Genomic DNA, 25971 nt, shown 5'->3' on the forward strand with positions numbered 1-25971 from the left:
AAATATTACCACACACCTGCTGTGTGACGCAAATATTACCACACACCAGCTGTGTCACGCAAATATTACCACACACCAGCTGTGTGACGCAAATATTACCACACACCTGCTGTGTGACGCAAATATTACCACACACCAGCTGTGTGACGCAAATATTACCACACACCTGCTGTGTGACGCAAATATTACCACACACCTGCTGTGTGACGCAAATATTACCACACACCAGCTGTGTGACGCAAATATTACCACACACCAGCTGTGTGACGCAAATATTACCACACACCAGCTGTGTGACGCAAATATTACCACACACCAGCTGTGTGACGCAAATATTACCACACACCAGCTGTGTGACGCAAATATTACCACACACCAGCTGTGTGACGCACACACGAGTCTACAACACATCACTAGGGACCGCCAGAGTGCCACAAACATCACTGGAGGTCCACAGACACCCCCAGAGTGCCACAATCATCACTGGAGGTCCACAGACACCCCCAGAGTGCCACAAACATCACTGGAGGTCCACAGACACCCCCAGAGTGCCACAAACATCACTGGAGGTCCACAGACACCCCCAGAGTGCCACAAACATCACTGGAGGTCCACAGACACCCCCAGAGTGCCACAATCATCACTGGAGGTCCACAGACACCCCCAGAGTGCCACAAACATCACTGGAGGTCCACAGACACCCCCAGAGTGCCACAAACATCACTGGAGGTCCACAGACACCCCCAGAGTGCCACAATCATCACTGGAGGTCCACAGACACCCCCAGAGTGCCACAAACATCATTGGGGGACCACAGACACCCCCAGAGTGCCACAAACATCACTGGAGGTCCACAGACACCACCCCAGAGTGCCACAAACATCACTGGAGGTCCACAGACACCCCCAGAGTGCCACAAACATCACTGGAGGTCCACAGACACCCCCAGAGTGCCACAATCATCACTGGAGGTCCACAGACACCCCCAGAGTGCCACAAACATCACTGGAGGTCCACAGACACCCCCAGAGTGCCACAATCATCACTGGAGGTCCACAGACACCCCCAGAGTGCCACAAACATCACTGGAGGTCCACAGACACCCCCAGAGTGCCACAAACATCACTGAAGGTCCACAGACACTCCCCAGAGTGCCACAAACATCACTGGAGGGCCACAGACACCCCCAGAGTGCCACAAACACCGCGTGATAGATGGCACCACCCGGCACCCACTTCCTGAAGACAAAGCCCAACACATCATCAAGTTAAAATAATTCTCCCCGTCACTTATTCACGATATTCGTACTAATATTCTGCTTTTATTATTAGGTTAGCAAAACGTTCACCTCCGCAGGGGACTGTTGACACAGATCTCAGAGTTGGCACAGATACAAGCACTGGCAAAATATGGTGCAGAAACTCAACAGTTCTTTATCCATAATGGTACCAGTATTTACCCTGTGCCCTGAGAGCGCTTGCTGACAGCACACATCGAAGATATTTTACATGTCGGGAAGTAAATATTAAGAGAGAGTCGTCAAAGACGATGGAGGTCTCTATTAATTTGGTGTTTTTCCCTTATTGTTGCCATTATTGACGAGATCCCCGCGCGCGCCCGCGCGGGGATCTTGCTTCCCGCCAAAATCTGTCAGCTGATGAGAATGGCGGGAAATTCGAATTCTTGTTATGGCGCCCGATCGAGGTAGTAAGGAGTGTTTATCTTCTACACTAAGCCTGGTGCAAAGGTTCACGCGGCTGTGTTGACGCACCAAGACAGCCCTGTGTTGCCCCGCCCACGCCAGCCCTCTACTGGGCGTGTGTCTCCCCCTCCTCTATCCTTTTCTTCTTTTTCTTTGTTAATTACTTTATACCACAGACGTGGCCACATATTTACAATGCTAACCAGCATATATACATTTTCATCCGTCCTCCATGGGCAGGAGATCTGTTAAACATATAGTTCAGTGATTTATTGAACAATCAACCACAGAAGGTGATTGTAGTGCTTTTAAAATGCTAATCTAACCTACATACATAAATGCACAGATTTACGTCTGTCCTACATAAACAGTGTTCGAGATATGTTTTTTTTTACATAATATTGTTAATGTGCATTTACCCCAGGCGCCCAGAGTTTCAGAGCCTATCGGCACGAACCTGTAGCAACGTTCTGGTAGAACCTGTAACAAAAGTCAACACCAGCAATCAACAGCCAATTAATGCACAACTATATTCTACCCTTTTCAAGGCACCGTATGGGCCAATAGGCCCTCTGCAGTTACTTCCATTCTCATGTACCCACCTCACCCAAAACCAATAAAAAACAAGAGTTATGTCAAATGTTGCATACACAGTTCATCAAGTGTATCATAAGTGTAATGTTAAGTGTAAAGAAGTCTTTGAGAATGTAAGAAGCCCTTACGAAACGCTTCTAGGCGTCAGACCATTAATAAAAACGAATTTTGTAGAGCTGATATTTCCATTACCACCGACAGTGAAGAAAAACATAAGAAATATTCAGTAAATTTGTGTTAGAATTATTAATCTTACCTTTTCGGTCATATTCAACAACATATGTTTACAAGACTGCTACCAAAATATACTAATTATATATATATATATATATATATATATATATATATATATATATATATATATATATATATATATATATATATATACATATATATATATATATATATATATATATATATATATATATATATATATATAATATGTGTCTCTCCTACTTTGGCAGGGTGTTACGGACCCGAGTCCAGCGTCCGAGCACGGAGCAGTGACGACAACGCCATCTGTGAGTCTGCTCCCGAAACCCCTTCCAAATGGACAGCGCCTTCTAGTGAGGACGGGATATACCGGCCACAGGGGCTGGATTCCCGTCTTAATCAGCTCGTGACATAGCCGCTGCTTACCTTTGGTGAGGTGGCGCTTAGACAGCAACGCCATCTATGGAGTGGATAGGTGGACGTTTGTGTCTAAGCCTGTAAGTGAGGTGCCCTAGAGTGTCCCTAGTACTGATGACGTGTCTGATTACAGAGTCGACCTGGGACTGCTGTATTGGACGGTGGATCAGTCTACCCAAGGCAGCCATAGTCTCTCCATGTGTTTGCTGAAGAAGCTGGGAGTTGCTCCCGGACAAACACTGCTGAGTGTATTAGCCTGCCTGTGACGTGGCAGAGTTGAGGAATCGTCGTACCCGGGGGTTGACTGGTGAAAGAGACTAGCCACTGTGGTGCTATAGAGAGGAGAGTGATCAGCGGAATCGCACGATGCTCCTGCCTAGGGCTCGCAACCCTAGTATCTGTCGTGGAGTGGCCTATGCAGCGGAGCTGATTGGAACCTGTCAGCTACAGGCTGGATTTGTGGTTGAAGGCCTCCACGACGGTGCACCCAGTGGGACTGTGATTTGGCTGGCCTGTGGCCAGGGTAGATTCGCCCAGAGAATCGAAGGATTCATTGTGGGCCACAAAGAAGAGAACCAGGGCTACTCATCGTGAGCACCGTGAAACATCCTGAGTCTTCGGAGGAAGACAAGTTATTGTACATAAGTGTAGTCATAGTAACCGTGTGTGACTGTTTATATATTTATTTATGGTGGTGGTGTAATAATATATTTAAATTAGTGCATTAGTATCCCTTTCCCCTTTAATTTACTTGCGTTACGGAACACACCCCTTGAAAGCCACTACTAACTTGGGGCCGGATACCCAAACTCTAATAACATCGGAGAAGAACCCCAGTTGCGACCCAATAGGGCCGTAACACAGGGTAAGAGTAAGATAGCTGCAAAAGAAACTAGTGTGTTATTAAGCACTTGTACCACAGAAGGTGATTAAGGTGCTGTTATAAGCTCAGGTTATAGTTACATCATCACATATATTAGATAAGTGATGCATTACATAGTCAATCTTAGGTCCAGGTCCAGGATATCATCAAGTGTTCCAGTATTGATTAAATTCTCTCTCAAAGTATTGAGAGGCATTTACAGTCCAGAATATCTCAGCCGAGGGGGGGGGGGAGTGGCGAATGTCAGTCAGTATGGGACAGTCTACAATATAATGTTCAAGGGAGTGCATGTTTTCTCGTTCACAAAGTTGACACTTGGTGTATTCGACACTCTCAATGTTGACACTTGGTGTATTCGACACTCTCAATATTGACACTTGGTGTATTCGACATTTGAGTTTTGATAAAGCTGCTATATATGTCTATATTCTAGGCATATTCTGGCAACTATAACATCACATTGCCGAGTTCTTGCTCTCTCAGTTCCATATATCAATGTCTCCTCACCGTATTCATTATAATGTTTAATGCTACAACTTTTAGGTCTTTGTGAATTTGTTTGATTAGCAAGATTTTCAACAGACATTTGTTTAGTATTATCTTTGTCACTGCTAATGAAACACACACACAGTAATTTCTACTACTGATATAATACAGGCTCTCTTTGCAAGATTGTCAGCTATCGTGCCTTGAGATGCCAACATGTGATGCTGCAAAAGAAATTTAATTTCAGATCTGTTTTCTTTAGCAGCCAAAACATTTATTCGAATATCACTGACTATTTTCTGGGTGTTACTACTATGTGCGTTCAATGCCAGGAGTGCACTCTGCGAGTCACAGTATATAAGTCCACTGACTTTGTCTTTTTAACAATTTAGTGGCAAGGTATATGCCTGCAAGTTCGGTTTGAGTTGTACTTGCCCAGTCATTGAGGCGCTTCATTGCTGTATGTACGAGAGAAGATTGTTCAAATATATTACATGTACATCCGGTACATCGTCCACCTTCTACAGAACCGTCGGTATAGCACTGATACACATCGTTACCCATACCCTGAGTACTCTCAGACATGCCCCACAGTGTTAACTGTTGCAATAATGCATACTCTACACTATCTTCCTTGAGTGCATTTATGTAATCAGCTGATAGATATTATGATCAAAGGTCACGGAGTTAAAGTCATGAAATACAAGAAAAGAAGAATGAGAGGCGCAATGATTACGGCGTACAAGATACTCTGCATGCTACTCTCATGTCTGGGAAACTCTTCAGCTACCTAAAATTGTTAATGCACGTGTTGGCCAATCTTGTGAGAGGCGAGAGACTGGCCCGTGGAGCACCACCAGCACTCAGGTGCACGGCTCACCTGGTGCTTGGTGCGTTGAGCACTTCCCACCACCCGTGCTGGACGGTAGAGCGACGGTCTCGCTTCATGCAGGTCCGCGTTCAATCCCCGACCGTCCAAGTGCTTGGGCACCATTCCTTTCCCAAACCCTCGTCCCATCCCAAATCCTTATCCTGACCCCTTCCCAGTGCTATATGGTCGTAATGTCTTGGTGTCTCCTCCTGATAGTTCCCTTCACTTCCCGACGCTGCTGGAGGCCAACAACAACAACCCACACAACCCAGCGACACTCCTGCCACCATTCACTCGGCCGCCGCTCTTGTATCTTTTAGGTACGGTAAATAAAACTGGCTTTTAAGATGCAGGTTAATCCACGCTTAATCCACATTTAAGAGTTAAAAAAAAAACTTTTCAAATTATAATTAAATGTTGGGCTTTAACACATATAACATGTTTTATTATTATACCCTGGTTATTATACCCTGGTTATTATACCGAGGGCCATCATTCGGGACCCCCCCCCCCCCGCCCTCGTGGTTAGTATACCCCAAGCCCCCACTCAGCATACCCCGTGTTCTCAGCAATAGAGATCCCACACAAGGACCAGGACGACTGACTGCCGAAGTATATACCGTCTGTGTGAAACATGTTCCCTTGCGGAGAGCCAGAACAAGAACCACCTTAGCAAGAGAACGTAGATGACACTACAGAAGAAAGAACAAATAACGGCATTGTTTAAGCACACACAACTATCTGTGCAAAGGAAGACTAATTTAAACTGAGAGATTATTTAATTTAAACTGGGAGATTGGGATAAATTTAAACTGGGTGGAGAGTGAAGCAATCACAGCAGATTGAATAAATGCAATTAGAACAGAAAGCTATACATATCTTGAGGTTATCTTGAGATGATTTCGGGGCTTTTTAGTGTCCCCGCGGCCCGGTCCTCGACCAGGCCCCCACCCCCAGGTAGCAGCCCGTGACAGCTGACTAACACCCAGGTACCTATTTACTGCTAGGTAACAGGGGCATTCAGGGTGAAAGAAACTTTTGCCCATTTGTTTCTGCCTCGTGCGGGAATCGAACCCGCGCCACAGAATTACGAGTCCTGCGCGCTAGCCACCAGGCTACGAGGCCCCCCTTTTACCTTTACATGAGGTAAAGAAAAGTCCAAAGTATTTCTTCACATCGAAATCGAAATGAAAAACCTCCGACAGCATTCGACCTATACTTACCAGTGAAGGGTCATACACTCTGGACCACAAATTAGTGATATCCTAAAAAAATAATTATGAAGACATGTTTAGCACCCAAATAAATTGCAGGAAAATGGAAGATCCTGACAGCTTCTTTATGCATGATATCTAAACCCCTGAAAATATAACTGATATCAACACAAATTCTGCAGATTTTGAAAAAGAAATTGACAACATACTCAGCCCCGGGTCCAGACTCCTGGAATTCAATATTTATAAAGAAATGCAAAGTGCCAGTAGCACAGGCACTCAGTATAGTGTGGAGGAAGAGCTTGGACACGGGGGAGAAACCAGATGAGCTTAAAGCAGCAGACATAGCCCCTCTACACAAGGGAGGGAGCAAAGCATTGGCAAAGAATTATAGACCAGTTGCACTAACGTCCCACATAATACAAGTATTTGAGAGAGTGATCAGGAGTCAGATCTCTAGTGACCAATGACCTCCACCCAGGCCAACATGGAGGTAGAGCAGCATGGAGGTAGAGGAAGATCTTGCCTCTCGTAGCTACTCTACAACAAATCAAAGAGGCATTAGAAGGAAACACAAAATGCAGATGTGGTACACACGGATTTTGTCACCTTAGTCTACTGACTAATGTGACAATGAAGTGATAGCCCGCTGAGGTCAATAGCAATAACAGTTAAAATAGGGCGACAATTATTCAATTTTTTTTTCGAACAGAACGCAAAGAGTAACAGTCAATGAAATCAAACCGAGTTCAAGCACAGTGAAAAGCTTTGTACCTGAGGACATAGTCCTCAGGTACAGGCTGGTGGTGGTGGATTGTGGTGGTCGGTGGTGGTGGATTGTGGTGGTCGGTGGTGGTGGTCGGTGGTGGTGGTCGGTGGTGGTGGTCGGTGGTGGTGGTGGTGGTGGTGGTGGTAGGAGGTGGTGGTCGATGGTGGTAGGAGGTGGTGGTGGTGGGTTCTATTGGGTTGTGGTGGTGATGATGCGTTATGATAGGTGGTGGCGATAGGTGGTGGTGGTGGGTTGAAGTGGTGGGTGGTGATGAGTAGCAGGTTGTGGTGGTGGTAATGAGTTACGATGGGTGGTGGTGGGTGGAAGTGCTGGGTGGAGATGGGTGGTGGTGCCGCCACCTTGCGGTAAAGTGTGCCAACACCTGGGTAACGTGTGGCGGGTCGCAGGTCGCAAGTTCTATTTCACGGCTGTTGCTGCCATAGTTAGTGTGTTTATTTTGGTTTACAGCTCCATCCCCGTCAGCCCCCCTCCCTTCACGCCCTCCCTTCACGCCCTCCCACCCAACCTCACTCAACTCTCTCCTCGCACGCACGCACACACACACGCACGCACGCACGCACGCACGCACGCACGCACGCACGCACGCGTACACGCACACACATCAGCATATCATAATCGATACTCTAAATGTCCAGACCATTGAACATAAGATATCGATGAAGCCAGTGACTATTATCTAGGGAAATCGTCTTGGCCACACCGGGGCCCAAGATATCTGTGAAGAGTGAGTGACCAGACTTCACAATGGACGGGGGAGGACACTCAGAGAATGATATCAAATACTCGGTTAACATTTCCTTGATAATTCCCGCGCTGCGTCTGACGTAACAGAACAGACACCACCGCAGCGAGGACCTGTGGAAATGTAAGTGACACCAGAAGAAGAAAACCCGAGGAGCTGCATGCGATGGCAGAGACGGCGGCAAGCTTAGACCACACACGTGTGGTCGCTTAAAGGTTAAGAGGCAGGGGGCCCGCTCCCCCAAGAGCGAAAACTCGATTCCCGTAAAGGTGGTGGAGCGACTTCCTGATCCCAGACTTCCTGGTCCCGTGACTGGCCTGGGACGAGACCCACACGCAGCCACTCCTACGTAAAGTAAACATATCGAGGCCAGTTACTGCTCTCTTTTTTTACGAGGTGGTAAAAACTAACGAACTATTTCACGAGGTGGTAACGAGCAACGCGACTTTGGCATCACCCAAGCAGCGATTGTTCCGCGAATCGAGGCTCACAAAGGGTAATAAGTTGGGTGTTTTGACACTCCCATTGGTCGCCAGCACTTGACCAGAGGAGCTTCGTCGCGTCTCAAGAACGCCCCCAACTTGACACACACCCGAAACAAGCCCTTACACCCGGTTGCTACGGACGTGACCTGGTTGCTACGGGCGTGACCCGGTTGTTACGGGCGTGACCCGGTTGCTACGGGCGTGACCCGGTTGCTACGGATGTGACCCGGTTGCTACGGAAGTGACCCGGTTGCTACGGACAAGAGTTTAAGTTGCTAGGTAAGCTACCTTACACGTAAACATAAATTACAAGAACTTGTTTTCCGGAAACTTGGGCCCCAAGAATGAGAATATTTGCTCATTGGCTCCCTTATCGATGACGCGAGAGGATCGTAGGGTTCGTCACCTATATTCACCTTGGTCTGGCGCCAGGTGGGCCTCCTGAACGATGGTCTGACACCAGGTGGGGGCCCCTGAACGGTGGTCTGGCGCCAGGTGGGGGCCCCTGAACGACAGGAGCCAACACGCTCAAAATACGAATGATAAGTGAGTTACGTCATCAGGTGAAGACAATTCTGGAGACGCCGACACAAGGGAAAACTGTCACTAGGTGAACCTGTTGCGCCCTCCCCTGCTGAAGCCCCCATATTGCGCCCTCTCCTACTGAAGCCCCCATGTTGTACCCCTCCCTCGCTGAAGCCCCACACTACGCCCTCCCGTGCAATAATACAAGGTACACAGTGCGTACGTTGTCAGAGAGGAAACACCTCTTGGCTATAACTGCCAAGAGATCTCAGAACACGATATCAACAATAAAAAAAAGAGTACATTATCGAAATTGCTGAAAGTAAAAAATCTTTAAACATGCGAAATATTTTTACTCTTGTGGCTGGAGAGATTAGAATCACTCGATTTTTTTTAATATAATACAGGCGCTAGAGGAGACTTTTGTTCTTCATGGGTAAGGCGATCAGCGCTCAAGAAAGTTCGTTTATTTAATATTACAAAAGAACTGTCTTACAAGTGAGGAGGCGACAACAGTCTGGTGAGCATATGAAGGCTCTGACACACAGCTGGCCCAGGCGTCCTCATGTTACTAATATGACTGTAACTTACCACGGAATAAACTTAACTCTAAAGGAAACATATAAGCTCATCTAATAAATTAGTTTCAATGGGTCAGGCTTCAGATAATAATGTGTGTGTGTACTCACCTAATTGTACTCACCTAATTGTGCTTGCGGGGGTTGAGCTCTGGCTCTTTGGTCCCGCCTCTCAACCGTCAATCAACTGGTGTACAGATTCCTGAGCCTATTGGGCTCTATCATATCTACATTTGAAACTGTGAATGGAGTCAGCCTCCACCACATCACTTCCTAATGCATTCCATTTGCTAACTACTCTGACACTGAAAAAGTTCTTTCTAACGTCTCTGTGGCTCATTTGGGTACTCAGCTTCCACCTGTGTCCCCTTGTTCGCGTCCCACCAGTGTTGAAAAGTTCGTCCTTGTTTACCCGGTCGATTCCCCTGAGGATTTTGTAGGTTGTGATCATGTCTCCCCTTACTCTTCTGTCTTCCAGTGTCGTGAGGTGCATTTCCCGCAGCCTTTCCTCATAACTCATGCCTCTTAGTTCTGGGACTAGTCTAGTAGCATACCTTTGGACTTTTTCCAGCTTCGTCTTGTGCTTGACAAGGTACGGGCTCCATGCTGGGGCCGCATACTCCAGGATTGGTCTTACATATGTGGTGTACAAGATTCTGAATGATTCCTTACACAGGTTCCTGAACGCCGTTCTGATGTTAGCCAGCCTCGCATATGCCGCAGACGTTATTCTCTTTATGTGGGCTTCAGGAGACAGGTTTGGTGTGATATCAACTCCTAGATCTTTCTCTCTGTCTGTTTCATTAAGTACTTCATCTCCTATTCTGTATCCTGTGCCTGGCCTCCTGTTTCCACTGCCTAGTTTCATTACTTTGCATTTACTCGGGTTGAACTTCAACAGCCATTTGTTGGACCATTCACTCAGTCTATCCAGGTCATCTTGTAGCCTCCTACTATCATCCTCTGTTTCAATCCTCCTCATAATTTTTGCATCGTCGGCAAACATTGAGAGGAACGAATCTATACCCTCTGGGAGATCATTTACATATACCAGAAACAGTATAGGTCCGAGGACTGACCCCTGCGGGACTCCACTTGTGACGTCTCGCCAATCTGAGACTTCACCCCTCACACAGACTCGTTGTCTCCTGTTGCTTAGGTATTCCTCTATCCACCGGAGTACCTTCCCTCTCACTCCAGCCTGCATCTCCAACTTTCGCACTAGCCTCTTGTGTGGCACTGTATCAAAGGCTTTCTGACAATCCAAAAATATGCAGTCTGCCCACCCTTCTCTTTCTTGCCTTATTTTTGTTGCCTGGTCGTAGAATTCAAGTAACCCTGTGAGGCAGGACCTGCCATCCCTGAACCCATGTTGATGCTGTGTTACAAAGTTCCTTCGCTCCAGATGCTCCACTAGTTTTTTTCGCACAATCTTCTCCATCAGCTTGCATGGTATGCAGGTTAGGGACACTGGCCTGTAGTTCAGTGCCTCCTGTCTATCCCCTTTCTTGTATATCGGGACTACGTTAGCTGCTTTCCAAATATCTGGCAGTTCCCCTGTTGCCAGTGATTTGTTATACACTATGGAGAGTGGTAGGCTCAGTTCTCTTGCTCCTTCCTTTAGAACCCAAGGGGAGATTCCATCTGGGCCTATAGCCTTCGTCACGTCCAACTCTAGTAAACACTTCCTTACTTCCCCACTGGTAATCTCAAACTCTTCCAGTGGTTCCTGGTTAGCTATTCCCTCACTTACCTCTGGAATTTCTCCTTGTTCTAAGGTGAAGACCTCCTGGAATTTCTTATTCAATTCCTCACACACTTCCTTGTCATTTGTAGTGAATCCTTCCGCCCCTATCCTTAATCTCATAACCTGTTCCTTTACTGTTGTTTTTCTCCTAATGTGGCTATGCAACAATTTAGGCTGAGTCTTTGCCTTGCTTGCGATGTCATTTTCGTATTGTCTTTCTGCCTCTCTTCTCATCCTGACATATTCATTCCTGGCATTCTGGTATCTTTCTCTGCTCTCCAGTGTCCTGTTATTCCTATAGTTTCTCCATGCCCTTTTACTTTGCTGCTTAGCTAGCCTACATCTTTGATTAAACCATGGGTTTCTCATCTTCATTTCTCTGTTTTCCTTTTGGACTGGGACAAACTTGTTTGCTGCGTCCTTGCACTTCTGCGTGATGTAATCCATCATATCTTGGGCCGTCTTTCCCCTGAGCTCTGTTTCCCATGCTATATCTGTTAGGAATTTTCTTATCCCATCATAGTTTCCCTTTCGGTATGCTAACCTTTTGGTTTCGGTATCCCTCCTCGAGTTCAATAACCCTTCTTCAATCAAGTACTCAAACACCAGTACACTGTGGTCGCTCATTCCTACTGGGTCCTCAAAACCGATTTCTCTTATGTCGGAGTCGTTCAGAGTGAAGACTAGGTCGAGTCTCGCTGGTTCGTCATTGCCTCTCATCCTTGTGGGTTCTCCGACATGCTGCGTTAAAAAGTTGCTTGTCACCACCTCCAATAGTTTGGCTCTCCACGTATCCTCGCCTCCATGCGGTTCCTTGTTCTCCCAGTCAATCTTTCCGTGATTGAAGTCGCCCATGATGAGCAGGTGGGATCTATTTCTACAGGCAGCAGAGGCTGCCCTCTCAATTATAGTGTTAACTGCCTTGTTGTTGTTTTCATACTCTTGACTGGGTCTCCTGTCATTTGGTGGAGGGTTGTATATTACTGCTACTACTATTCTTGGTCCTCCCATTGTTATGGTGCCTGCTATGTAGTCTCTGAACTCCTCACAGCCCGGGATGGCCATCTCCTTAAAACTCCATTCCCTTCTCATGAGTAGGGCCACTCCGCCTCCTCCTCTACCTTCCCTCTCTTTCCTTATTACTGTATACTCCTGGGGAAACACGGCATTCGTTATGATTCCAGAGAGTTTTGTTTCAGTGAGTCCGATTACATCTGGGTTAACTTCTTGTGCTCTTTCCCTTAGTTCACTTGTCTTGCTTGTGATCCCATCTATGTTTGAGTACATCACCCTGAAACTGACTCTCTTCTGCTTCTTTTCTGGGGGGGACCTTTGGGATCTGGGGTGAGTGGGAGCTGGGGGGACCTGGCACGGGGGGATTGGTGGAGGAGGGAGGGCTTGGGGTGGTGGGGGAGAGGGGGAGGGTACAGGGGGTGGATAAGAGGGGGAGGGTACAGGGGGTGGATAAGAGGGGGAGGGTACAGGGGGTGGATAAGAGGGGGAGGGTACAGGGGGTGGGTAAGAGAGGGAGGGTTGGGGAAGCATGGGGGGAGGAGAGGCTGTGGGGGATAGGGGAGATGGGGGGGCTTGGGGGGAGAGAAAAGGGTGGAGGGCTTGGGGGGCGTGGGGGAAAAGGGAGGGCTGAGGTGGGTGAGGAAGAGGGGAGGGTTTAGGGGAGTGGGGGAGAGGGGAAGACTTAGGTGGGGTGGGGGGAGAGTGGGGGGCTTAGGGGGAAGGGGGAGAAGGGAGGGCATGGGGGTGGGAGAGACGGGAAGGCATGTGGGAGAAGGGAGGGCATGGGGGATGGGGGAGAAGGGAGGTCCTGGGGAGAGGGGTGAGGGGGAGAAGGGGGGTGAGTGGGGGGAGGGGGGTGGGTGGGGGGAGGGTGCCCTAGGTGGGTACTTAGTGGGGGGCTGACAGGGGATGGGGCAGGTTGGGTGTCTGTTGGGTAGAATTTGGGGGTGGTGCCCCAATCCCTGTGGCTGTTGCACTGTTTGAGGAGGGTTCTCCACTTCCCTCTGGGATTGTAGGGTTCTGGGTTGTGGTACTCTGATTTCCTTCTCTCCCCTGTGTGTGTGTGTGTGTGTGTGTGTGTGTATATATATATATATATATATATATATTTATATATATATATATATATATATATATATATATATATATATATATATATATATATATATATATATATGTCGTACCTAGTAGCCAGAACGCACTTCTCAGCCTACTATGCAAGACCCGATTTGCCTAATAAGCCAAGTTTTCCTGAATTAATATGTTTTCTCTATTTTTTTTCTTATGAAATGATAAAGCTACCCATTTCATTATGTATGAGGTCAATTTTTTTTATTGGAGTTAAAACTAACGTAGATATACGACCGAACCTAACCAACCCTACCTAACCTAACCTAATCTATCTTTATAGGTTAGGTTAGGTGGCCGAAAATGTTAGGTTAGGTTAGGTTAGGTTAGGTTAGGTTAGGTTAGGTTAGGTTAGGTAGGTTAGGTTAGGTTAGGTAGGTTAGGTTAGGTAGTCGAAAAAACATTAATTCATGAAAAATTGGCTTATTAGGCAAATCGGGCCTTGCATAGTAGGCTGAGAAGTGCGTTCTGGCTACTAGGTACGACATATATATATATATATATATATATATATATATATATATATATATATATATATATATATATATATATATATAGCTACGTGAATCGCAGACGCACGATTATACACTACAATACGAACCTTCAACATAAAGAGAGATTACAAATAGGTAAAGTTATATCCACTAGAAAGGTGAAGAGTAGGGCGCGGGAATGAGTGAAATATACAAATAAGTAACAGGGTACAATAAGGGAGATATTAATAGGGCGCTAAATATACAAACACAAAAGTCAACACAAAACAATGGATACAAGCTGGTGTAAGTTTACATTTAGAAAAGGCCTTGGTAAGCAGCGCTTTGAAAATAGGCTTACTGACTTACGGAACATTTTGCCGCCGGGTAACATAAAAGACTTCGGACCTCTGGACTGTTTCAAGTATAGGGTTAGATAAATCTATGACGTTTGAGGCTGGATCTGGCATGGGTCAAAAGGTTTTCTATAGAGCCTATTATTATGCCTTCAACCAAATGTTTATATTTACACCTGACCGCACCCAACCTTCATGCGGATATACATAACTTCGACCTCCGATACCACTCATTGGCAGCGGAAACAAACATACAACAGTGACCAAAATATTCAAGAAGACAGAACCAGAGGTGACAAACTGTGTTCAGAAATAGTGCAAATCACCGGCAGTTTGACACTTTTATAAACATGACGGGACAGCGAGAACGAAAATAGGCGGGAGAAGCTGCTATACGAGCACAACTTGTCATTCATTCATCCAGGGGCTCACGCCATAACACCCGGGGCGCACCAGCACCCGAAATACTGGGGCAGGTGACGCCAACATGGGGCACGGGACGCCAACATGGGGCACGGGACGCCCAGACGGTGCCCGCGACGCCTACAAGGGGCCCGCGACGCCTACAAGGGGCCCGCAACGCCCAGACGGGACCCGCGACGCCCAGACGGGACCCGCGACGCCCAGACGGGACCCGCGACGCCCAGACGGGACCCGCGACGCCCAGACGGGACCCGCGACGCCCAGACGGGACCCGCGACGCCCAGACGGGACCCGCGACGCCCAGCCGGGACCCGCGACGCCCAGCCGGGACCCGCGACGCCCAGCCGGGACCCGCGACGCCCAGCCGGGACCCGCGACGCCCAGCCGGGACCCGCGACGCCCAGACGGGACCCGCGACGCCCAGACGGGACCCGCGACGCCCAGACGGGACCCGCGACGCCCAGACGGGACTCGCGACGCCCAGACGGGACCCGCGACGCCCAGACGGGACCCGCGACGCCCAGACGGGACCCGCGCCACCCAGACGGGGCCCGCGCCCTCTACAGTATTTACCTCCCCAACCCGCACAGTCTGGCCCCCCGAGCCAGTAATACTCTAGGGGACAATCTGCTGTATGCAGACCAACAGGTCACATTAGCGTTTATTTACAACGCAAACACAGCCCCGAGGGAGGGAGAGGAGGAGTGAGGGACGGGGGGGAGGGGAGGGCAGGGGAAAAGAGAGAAAAAGGAAATGGGAGAGAGGGATGGAGTACATTAGGGAAAAACGGGTCACTAAAGTTACATTTGCACTAGATTGCTCGCCCGCACTCACTTACTCACTCACTCACACTCACTCACTCGTTTTAATCTAACAGCACAACAAGAGAAAAGAACCAAATGAGTTAGTATTCCAACACACAAGACTTTGAGAGGTGAACAGATTTGGTCTGGAGTTGGTGTTAAGACGCATCAACGTCTGGAAGCTTATTATGTCCCACACAAGAGTTCCCACACCAGCCATCAAGTCTATGTTATCACCTCAACTATAGTGAGTGAACTCTTTAAGTGTACATACACACCCATCACTGAATAAACTTATTATTCTACACAAGACTTCAGCTTCTTGTAGATCAACAGAAAGCTTCAGCTTCTTGTAGATCAACAGAAAGCTTCAGCTTCTTGTAGATCAACAGAAAGCTTCAGCTTCTTGTAGATCAACAGAAAGCTTCAGCTTCTTGTAGCTCTAAACAAGACTTCAGGTTATACTCAGTCCTTCTTACTGAGTAAACAATGAATGAGGGAAACAGAGCGAGGGAACACACACAAATTACTAACACAAATGAGTCAGATAAAGTTAGTACATGAAGTGGACCGAACTGGGGGGCAGGTGTGGTGGTTGGAGTATACCTGGAGTAGGTATACTCCATACCTGGAGTATACCTGGAGTATACCTGAAGTAGGTATACCTGGAGTAGGTATACTCCATGTATACCACCACCACCACTGTGCGGTGATGGTATACCTGGAGATAACCTGGAATATTCCTACTCCAGGTATAATCACTACATCTGATCCCCAGTTCGGTCCGCGTCACATAATAACTTTATCTGACTCATTTGTGTTAGTAATTGTTATGCGTGTACCCTGGGTCAGGCCTAGCTGGCAACACCCACGTGTCAGCAAGGCGGACAGTCCGCCTCCTATCATAACTCACACTGTATTTCCCAATTTCCAACTTTTCCCTTCAACTGTGCGTCTCCATCCTCTTTACTCTCCCCCCCCCCCAACTACCACCCAAAAAAAATCAACTGGAGTCGGTTCTGGGAGTTCTTCTACTCCCCAAGCCCAGCTCGGGGCCAGGCTTGACTTGTGATAACTTGGTCCAACAGGCTGTTGCTTCGAGCGGCCCGCAAGTCCACATATCTACCACCGCCTCCGTTCCCACCTGGTACCACATACCTAGGAAGCAGGAGCCAAGAGCTAGATCTCGATCCACGTGGGAACACCTGGATAAGGCAAATATACAAGAAGCTGAAGCCTCGTGTTGATCTACAAGAAGCTGAAGCCTCGTGTTGATCTACAAGAAGTTGAAGCCTTACATAAACAAAGTGAAGCCAGGTGTAGCCACGCTTCACGCCTCAAACAACGTACTAGAAGCAGGGGGGGGGGGGGAAATGCCCGACAGTTGGAGAGGAGCCAGAGCCAAGACAACAACACACACAGTAAAGGAGGTATACAAGAGGTGGCTGAACTACAGCCTGGAGCCATCAGCATACATCACCTGTAAGGTGTTACACAGAATAATTAGCTGGTGAGGTGCGGCGCCTGGCAGGGGGTCACCTCCCCCTACCCCCCCCCCCCCACACACACACACACACACCACCATGGATCAACTCAACTATTTTTATCCTTCGTCTCCTATTTTTGCTTTCTGATTTGGATTTCATTGCATTTATCTGTTCTATCATAAGTGTGACTACTATAACAACAGTTAAAAAAATCATATTTTTGGGGGGCCATATTAGATGAGCACAATTTGCAAGAAAAAATATTATGTAAAAGGTTATTTGTTTACCATCACTGGAAATAGTAGCAAACGTTATGTACATTGTGTTGGGATATTTTATTATGTCTTTCTTTATAATAATACTGTACCATAAAGTGTGAGTTTAACTTTTGTTTGGCGAAAGTATGAAACGCATCTGTAAAATTATATTTCTTAATTGTTTATGAATGTGTAGGTAAAGGCTGTCTGTCTGTCTGTCTGTCTGTCTGTCTGTCTGTCTGTCTGTCTGTCTGTCTGTGTCTGTCTGTCTGTGTCTGTCTGTGTCTGTCTGTCTGTGTCTGTCTGTCTGTGTCTGTCTGTGTCTGTCTGTCTGTGTCTGTCTGTCTGTCTGTGTCTGTCTGTCTGTGTCTGTCTGTCTGTCTGTGTCTGTCTGTCTGTGTCTGTCTGTCTGTGTCTGTCTGTCTGTGTCTGTCTGTCTGTGTCTGTCTGTCTGTGTCTGTCTGTGTCTGTCTGTCTGTGTCTGTCTGTCTGTCTGTGTCTGCCTGTCTGTGTCTGTCTGTCTGTGTCTGTCTGTCTGTCTGTGTCTGCCTGTCTGTGTCTGTCTGTCTGATGTGAAAAGATTGAATCAAAATCGGATTCAAACTGACGTAGTCGGCAGATTAAATCCTTAAAACTGGAGTTTTGAAATGTAAATGTTCCCACAGAATAATAACTCCTCAGCAACATACCTTTTAATTACATAATTTACCTTGTATGTACTTTCCAATGACACATTTTCTTAATCTCACAATGTATTATGGTTTCACAACAAACAACTAGTCGGCAGCTTACAACCACCGCTTTTAGGGCGGTCGTCGGCGATCTAATAATTAAATAAAAATATTCCTCTTCCAGGTTTTGTATCAAGCTCAAAATATAGCTAAAGAAATGTACTTTGTTATAGAAGAAAAGTTAAAGATGGGTGAAAAAAAGGAGAAAAATCTCTTAAGTTAAAGGTAGATATGGTTGATAAACCTTGGAAAACTAGTAAGGTAAGGTCTACCATGAACTATGGGAAGGGAAAGTTCACAGGAGTCAGAAAATGTCTGCTCCTGTAACCAATTCCCCCCCCCCCCAAAAAAAAAGTAATAATAAAGGCAAGTTTTACTGAACTGCAAGAAACTATTTGGCACCATTCTGTGCGTGAGAAGGTGGTAACGAGTAGGGTGCCACAATGGGCACTTCTTTGAACCATTCTAACACTATTCCCATAGAGGACAAATTCTCGATGATAGCAATGTTTACAAGCGACGTAACTCTGAGGAAGTGAGACGAGGTAGTTACCGGGAGCCGAGCCAGTATGACCATAGTGCACAGCACGGCGGGGGGGGGGACATGAGCCCAGACCAGGAGCTGAGATACGAGGACGGAGGAAAGGAAACACTCTCCTCCACTAGGACAACCCTGAAGACAATGATGACTATGAGGCCATGATATGAAGAGCACCCAGGATGTGAACCAGGACCAACAAGAGCACGGGCAATGTTGGGTCGCAGGCCCAGATATCCACTACAGTTTGGTTGGTCCGAAAATTTCTATAAATTCTATAATTTTCCCAAAACCCTAGTAGGGGGGGGGGAGCAGGCCTCTACACCAGGGGGGTCACGCCCCTACACCACGGGGTAGACGCCCCTACACCAGGGGGTCACACCCCCTACACCAGGGGGTCACGCCCCTACACCAGGGGGTCACGGCCCTACACCAGGGGGTAGACGCCCCCTGACGCCCATCACCCAACACTGCCATATTTAGTCCCCAAATAAGAAACCTTAAACAATATGAAAGAGGCGAGGGTGAGTATTTTGAGCCTCGCCAAGTAGAGCTAACCCCCACACCAGCCCCCACACCTGCCCCCACACCTGCCCCCACACCTGCCCCCACACCTGCCCCCACACCAGCCCCCACACCTGCCCCCACACCTGCCCCCACACCTGCCCCCACACCAGCCCCCACACCTGCCCCCACACCAGCCCCCACACCAGCCCCCACACCTGCCCCCACACCTGCCCCCACACCAGCCCCCACACCTGCCCCCACACCTGCCCCCACACCTGCCCCCACACCAGCCCCCACACCTGCCCCCACACCTGCCCCCACACCAGCCCCCACACCTGCCCCCACACCTGCCCCCACACCAGCCCCCACACCTGCCCCACACCTGCCCCCACACCTGCCCCCACACCTGCCCCCACACCTGCCCCCACACCTGCCCCCACACCAGCCCCCACACCAGCCCCCACACCTGCCCCCACACCTGCCCCCACACCAGCCCCCACACCTGCCCCCACACCAGCCCCCACACCTGCCCCCACACCTGCCCCCACACCTGCCCCCACACCAGCCCCCACACCTGCCCCCACACCTGCCCCCACACCTGCCCCCACACCTGCCCCCACACCTGCCCCCACACCAGCCCCCACACCTGCCCCCACACCTGCCCCCACACCAGCCCCCACACCTGCCCCCACACCAGCCCCCACACCTGCCCCCACACCTGCCCCCACACCTGCCCCCACACCTGCCCCCACACCAGCCCCCACACCAGCCCCCACACCTGCCCCCACACCTGCCCCCACACCAGCCCCCACACCTGCCCCCACACCAGCCCCCACACCTGCCCCCACACCTGCCCCCACACCTGCCCCCACACCAGCCCCCACACCTGCCCCCACACCCTGCCCCCACACCTGCCCCCACACCAGCCCCCACACCTGCCCCCACACCTGCCCCCACACCTGCCCCCACACCAGCCCCCACACCTGCCCCCACACCTGCCCCCACACCTGCCCCCACACCTGCCCCCACACCAGCCCCCACACCTGCCCCCACACCTGCCCCCACACCTGCCCCCACACCTGCCCTTACACCAGCCCCCACACCAGCCCCCACACCAGCCCCCACACCTGCCCCCACACCTGCCCCCACACCAGCCCCCACACCAGCCCCCACACCTGCCCCCACACCAGCCCCCACACCTGCCCCCACACCTGCCCCCACACCAGCCCCCACACCAGCCCCCACACCTGCCCCCACACCAGCCCCCACACCTGCCCCCACACCTGCCCCCACACCTGCCCCCACACCTGCCCCCACACCTGCCCCCACACCAGCCCCCACACCTGCCCCCACACCAGCCCCCACACCTGCCCCCACACCAGCCCCCACACCAGCCCCCACACCAGCCCCCACACCTGCCCCCACACCTGCCCCCACACCAGCCCCCACACCAGCCCCCACACCTGCCCCCACACCAGCCCCCACACCTGCCCCCACACCTGCCCCCACACCAGCCCCCACACCTGCCCCCACACCAGCCCCCACACCTGCCCCCACACCAGCCCCCACACCTGCCCCACACCTGCCCCCACACCTGCCCCCACACCAGCCCCCACACCAGCCCCCACACCTGCCCCCACACCAGCCCCCACACCTGCCCCCACACCTGCCCCCACACCAGCCCCCACACCTGCCCCCACACCAGCCCCCACACCTGCCCCCACACCTGCCCCCACACCAGCCCCCACACCTGCCCCCACACCAGCCCCCACACCTGCCCCCACACCAGCCCCCACACCTGCCCCCACACCAGCCCCCACACCTGCCCCCACACCAGCCCCCACACCTGCCCCCACACCTGCCCCCACACCTGCCCCCCACACCTGCCCCCACACCAGCCCCCACACCTGCCCCCACACCAGCCCCCACACCTGCCCCCACACCAGCCCCCACACCTGCCCCCACACCTGCCCCCACACCTGCCCCCACACCTGCCCCCACACCAGCCCCCACACCTGCCCCCACACCAGCCCCCACACCTGCCCCCACACCAGCCCCCACACCAGCCCCCACACCTGCCCCCACACCAGCCCCCACACCTGCCCCCCACACCCAGCCCCCACACCTGCCCCCACACCAGCCCCCACACCTGCCCCCCACACCTGCCCCCACACCTGCCCCCACACCAGCCCCCACACCTGCCCCCACACCAGCCCCCACACCTGCCCCCACACCAGCCCCCACACCAGCCCCCACACCAGCCCCCACACCTGCCCCCACACCAGCCCCCACACCTGCCCCCACACCAGCCCCCACACCTGCCCCCACACCTGCCCCCACACCAGCCTCCACACCTGCCCCCACACCTGCCCCCACACCAGCCCCCACACCAGCCCCCACACCTGCCCCCACACCAGCCCCCACACCTGCCCCCACACCAGCCCCCACACCTGCCCCACACCTGCCCCCAACACCAGCCCCCACACCTGCCCCCACACCTGCCCCCACACCTGCCCCCACACCAGCCCCCACACCTGCCCCCACACCAGCCCCCACACCTGCCCCCACACCAGCCCCCACACCAGCCCCCACACCAGCCCCCACACCTGCCCCCACACCAGCCCCCACACCTGCCCCCACACCAGCCCCCACACCTGCCCCCACACCTGCCCCCACACCAGCCTCCACACCTGCCCCCACACCTGCCCCCACACCAGCCCCCACACCAGCCCCCACACCAGCCCCCACACCTGCCCCACACCAGCCCCCACACCTGCCCCCACAACTGCCCCCACACCAGCCTCCACACCTGCCCCCACACCTGCCCCCACACCTGCCCCCACACCAGCCCTTACACCAGCCCCCACACCAGCCCCCACACCAGCCCTTACACCAGCCCCCACACCAGCCCCCACATCAGCCCCCACACCTGCCCCCACACCAGCCCTTACACCAGCCCCCACACCTGCCCCCACATCAGCCCCCACACCTGCCCCCACACCTGCCCCCACATCAGCCCCCACACCAGCCCCCACACCTGCCCCCACACCAGCCCCCACACCAGCCCCCACACCAGCCCCCACACCTGCCCCCACATCAGCCCCCACACCAGCCCCCACACCAGCCCCCACACCAGCCCCCACACCTGCCCCCACACCAGCCCCCACACCAGCCCCCACACCAGCCCCCACACCAGCCCCCACACCAGCCCCCACATCAGCCCCCACACCAGCCCCCACATCAGCCCCCACACCAGCCCCCACACCAGACCAGCCCCCACACCAGACCAGCCCCCACACCAGCCCCCACACCACACCAGCCCCCACACCTGCCCCCACACCACACTAGCACCCACACCAGACCAGCCCCCACACCACACCAGCCCCCACACCACACCAGCCCCCACATTAGACCAGCCCCCACACCACACCAGCCCCCACACCACACCAGCCCCCACACTAGATGAACTCCCACACTACACCAGCCCCCACACCAGACCAGCCCCCACACCAGACAAGCCCCTACACCAGCCCAGCCCCCACACCAGCCCACCACACCAGCCCACCACACCAGCCCCCCATACCTGCCCCCACACCAGCCCCCACACCAGCCCCCACACCACACTAGCCCCCACACCACACCAGCCCCCACACCACACCAGCCCCCACACCACACCAGCCCTCACACCACACCAGCCCCACACTAGACCAGCCCCCACACCACACCAGCCCCCACACCACACCAGCCCCCACACCACACCAGCCCCCACACCAGACCAGCCCCCACACCAGACCAGCCCCCACACCAGTCCAGCCCCCGAAAACGTGCTCAACCGTTTCTGTCCTCTCCGGGATTGGAACTCGAGATTCCTGATTGTGAATTGAGAACGAATCCCAGTTGTACTACAGAGCCCCCCCCCCCCCCCCCAGTCCGCTCCACTTGAATCTCCTATGGTGTTGTGCTAACCTGTTCCCCTCACACCATTATATACACCACTTACACTCAATGTGTATTTTCTCACACTAATATTATTGTTTTCAGTCAGGATAAGCGTAACCAGTGATAATAATAATAATAATAATAATAATAATAATAATAATAATAATAATAATAATAATAATAATAATAATAATAATAATTAAAAGAAGGGGTGAATGTACAATGCAGATAATGTGGGTCCCGGTATTACAGTCGGGTTCGTCCTCGATTCACAATGGTTCGAATCCCGGGCGAGACAGACATGGTTCGGCGCATTTCCTATCACCAAATGCATTTGTTCATTTCGGAGTAAGTTGGTACTCAGGAGTTAGTCAGCTTGTTGAGGGGTTACATCCTGGGCGGGGGTCAGTAATTCGACCTTGGGGAAGGGAGGGGACCTCGATATAAGCCTAACGTGTATGAATACACTCTGGCTGCCTGTCCCCCAACACAATGAATTATTATTATTATTATATATGGAATGATTTCATTTTGTACAAGTCTGCCCCACAGTTGCCGCTACATGCTTAGAAAACGGAGGTAAAAGTCACATTTACAGAAAATGAAGCACAACTATTCTACATGGGGATACTTCAGTAATCTTACCTTTGAAGTTTCCAGTGTATCGAGCATTATTAAGATCCTGAAGCAAAGTATCAAGCTCGGATAGGTTGTTGTTGAGGGAGGACTTCTTGCCTCCACCAGACGACCTCTGTTGCTCGGTCCGCACCTCCTCTACCCTCTCTTGGTGGTACATCTGTCAAGAAGAGATCGTGCTGCTTAATACAATGATAATACCGGATTATATCGCAATGAAATTTCTGAAGACATTTTAAATGAAGAAACATTAAAAGAACTAATATTTCGTCTTGTTGGGGACAGAAAACCTGTCTATATACATATCTGTACATAGGCAGGCTTCCTGTATATATGTATGTATGTATGTATGTATGTATGTATGTATGTATGTATACACGCAGGTCGACCATGGCAGGACCTAGATAGACTTGTAAGATCCCCAGCTAAGGACGAACTACTGACCCTTCCCAGGACTACTGACCCTCCCCCAGGACTACTGACCCTCCCCAGGACTACTGACCCTTCCCCAGGACTACTGACCCTCCCCAGGACTACTGACCCTCCCCAGGACTACTGACCCTCCCCAGGACTACTGACCCTCCCCTGGACTACCGACCCTCCCCAGGACTACTGGCCCTCCCCAGGACTACTGACCCTCCCCTGGACTACTGACCCTCCCCAGGACTATTGACCCTCCCCAGGACTACTGACCCTTCCCCAGGACTACTGGCCCTTCCCCAGGACTACTGACCCTCCCCAGGACTACTGACCCTCCCCTGGACTACTGACCCTCCCCTGGACTACCGACCCTCCCCAGGACTACTGGCCCTCCCCAGGACTACTGACCCTTCCCCAGGACTACTGACCCTCCCCAGGACTACTGACCCTCCCCAGGACTACTGACCCTCCCCAGGACTACTGACCCTCCCCAGGACTACTGACCCTTCCCCAGGACTACTGACCCTCCCCAGGACTACTGACCCTCCCCAGGACTACTGACCCCCCCCCCAGGACTACTGACCCTCCCCAGGACTACTGACCCCCCCCAGGACTACTGACCCTCCCCAGGACTACTGACCCTCCCAGGACTACTGACCCTCCCCAGGACTACTGACCCCCCCCAGGACTACTGACCCTCCCCAGGACTACTGACCCCCCCAGGACTACTGACCCTCCCCAGGACTAGTGACCCTCCCCAGGACTACTGACCCTCCCCAGGACTACTGACCCTCCCCAGGACTACTGACCCTCCCCAGGACTACTGGCCCCCCCAGGACTACTGACCCTCCCCAGGACTACTAGCCCCCCCCAGGACTACTGACCCCCTCCAGGACTACTGACCCTCCCCCAGGACTACTGACCCTCCCCCAGGACTACTGACCCTCCCCCAGGACTACTGACCCTCCCCAGGACTACTGACCCTCCCCAGGACTACTGACCCTCCCCCAGGACTACTGACCCTCCCCAGGACTACTGACCCTTCCCCAGGACTACTGACCCTCCCCAGGACTACTGACCCTCCCCAGGACTACTGACCCTCCCCCAGGACTACTGACCCTCCCCAGGACTACTGACCCTCCCCAGGACTACTGACCCTCCCCCAGGACTACTGACCCTCCCCAGGACTACTGACCCTTCCCCAGGACTACTGACCCTCCCCAGGACTACTGACCCTCCCCAGGACTACTGACCCTCCCCCAGGACTACTGACCCTCCCCAGGACTACTGACCCTCCCCTAGGACTACTGACCCTCCCCAGGACTACTGGCCCTCCCCAGGACTACTGACCCTCCCCTGGACTACTGACCCTCCCCAGGACTATTGACCCTCCCCAGGACTACTGACCCTTCCCCAGGACTACTGGCCCTTCCCCAGGACTACTGACCCTCCCCAGGACTACTGACCCTCCCCTGGACTACTGACCCTCCCCTGGACTACCGACCCTCCCCAGGACTACTGGCCCTCCCCAGGACTACTGACCCTTCCCCAGGACTACTGACCCTCCCCAGGACTACTGACCCTCCCCAGGACTACTGACCCTCCCCAGGACTACTGACCCTTCCCCAGGACTACTGACCCTCCCCAGGACTACTGACCCTCCCCAGGACTACTGACCCCCCCCCCAGGACTACTGACCCTCCCCAGGACTATTGACCCTCCCCAGGACTACTGACCCTTCCCCAGGACTACTGACCCTCCCCAGGACTACTGACCCTCCCCAGGACTACTGACCCTCCCCCAGGACTACTGACCCTCCCCAGGACTACTGACCCTCCCCTAGGACTACTGACATCAACATCAGGATCAACACATTCAAACTATATATTATTATTACTCATAACATCTACATCGTAAACAAGCTGTAGGAAATAATAATAATAAAAATAATAATAATAATAATAATAATAATAATAATAATAATAATAATAATAATAATAATAATAATAATA

At 51.8% G+C, this 25971-nt stretch overlaps 1 protein-coding gene across 1 annotated transcript in view; it reads right to left on the minus strand.

The window, feature by feature from the left end:
* The window catches only part of LOC123747013 (uncharacterized), a gene marked incomplete at its 5' end in the record, with an annotated part of 198643 nt that overhangs the window by 100714 nt on the left and 71958 nt on the right, over nt 1-25971 (minus strand). The window contains one exon of the mRNA XM_069322416.1: nt 23549-23699. Within this exon, the coding sequence (XP_069178517.1) occupies nt 23549-23699 (151 nt within the window). The remainder of the gene's footprint in view (nt 1-23548; nt 23700-25971) is intronic.

Source organism: Procambarus clarkii, chromosome 1, assembly GCF_040958095.1.
Source record: "Procambarus clarkii isolate CNS0578487 chromosome 1, FALCON_Pclarkii_2.0, whole genome shotgun sequence".
Classification (NCBI taxonomy): domain Eukaryota; kingdom Metazoa; phylum Arthropoda; class Malacostraca; order Decapoda; family Cambaridae; genus Procambarus; species Procambarus clarkii.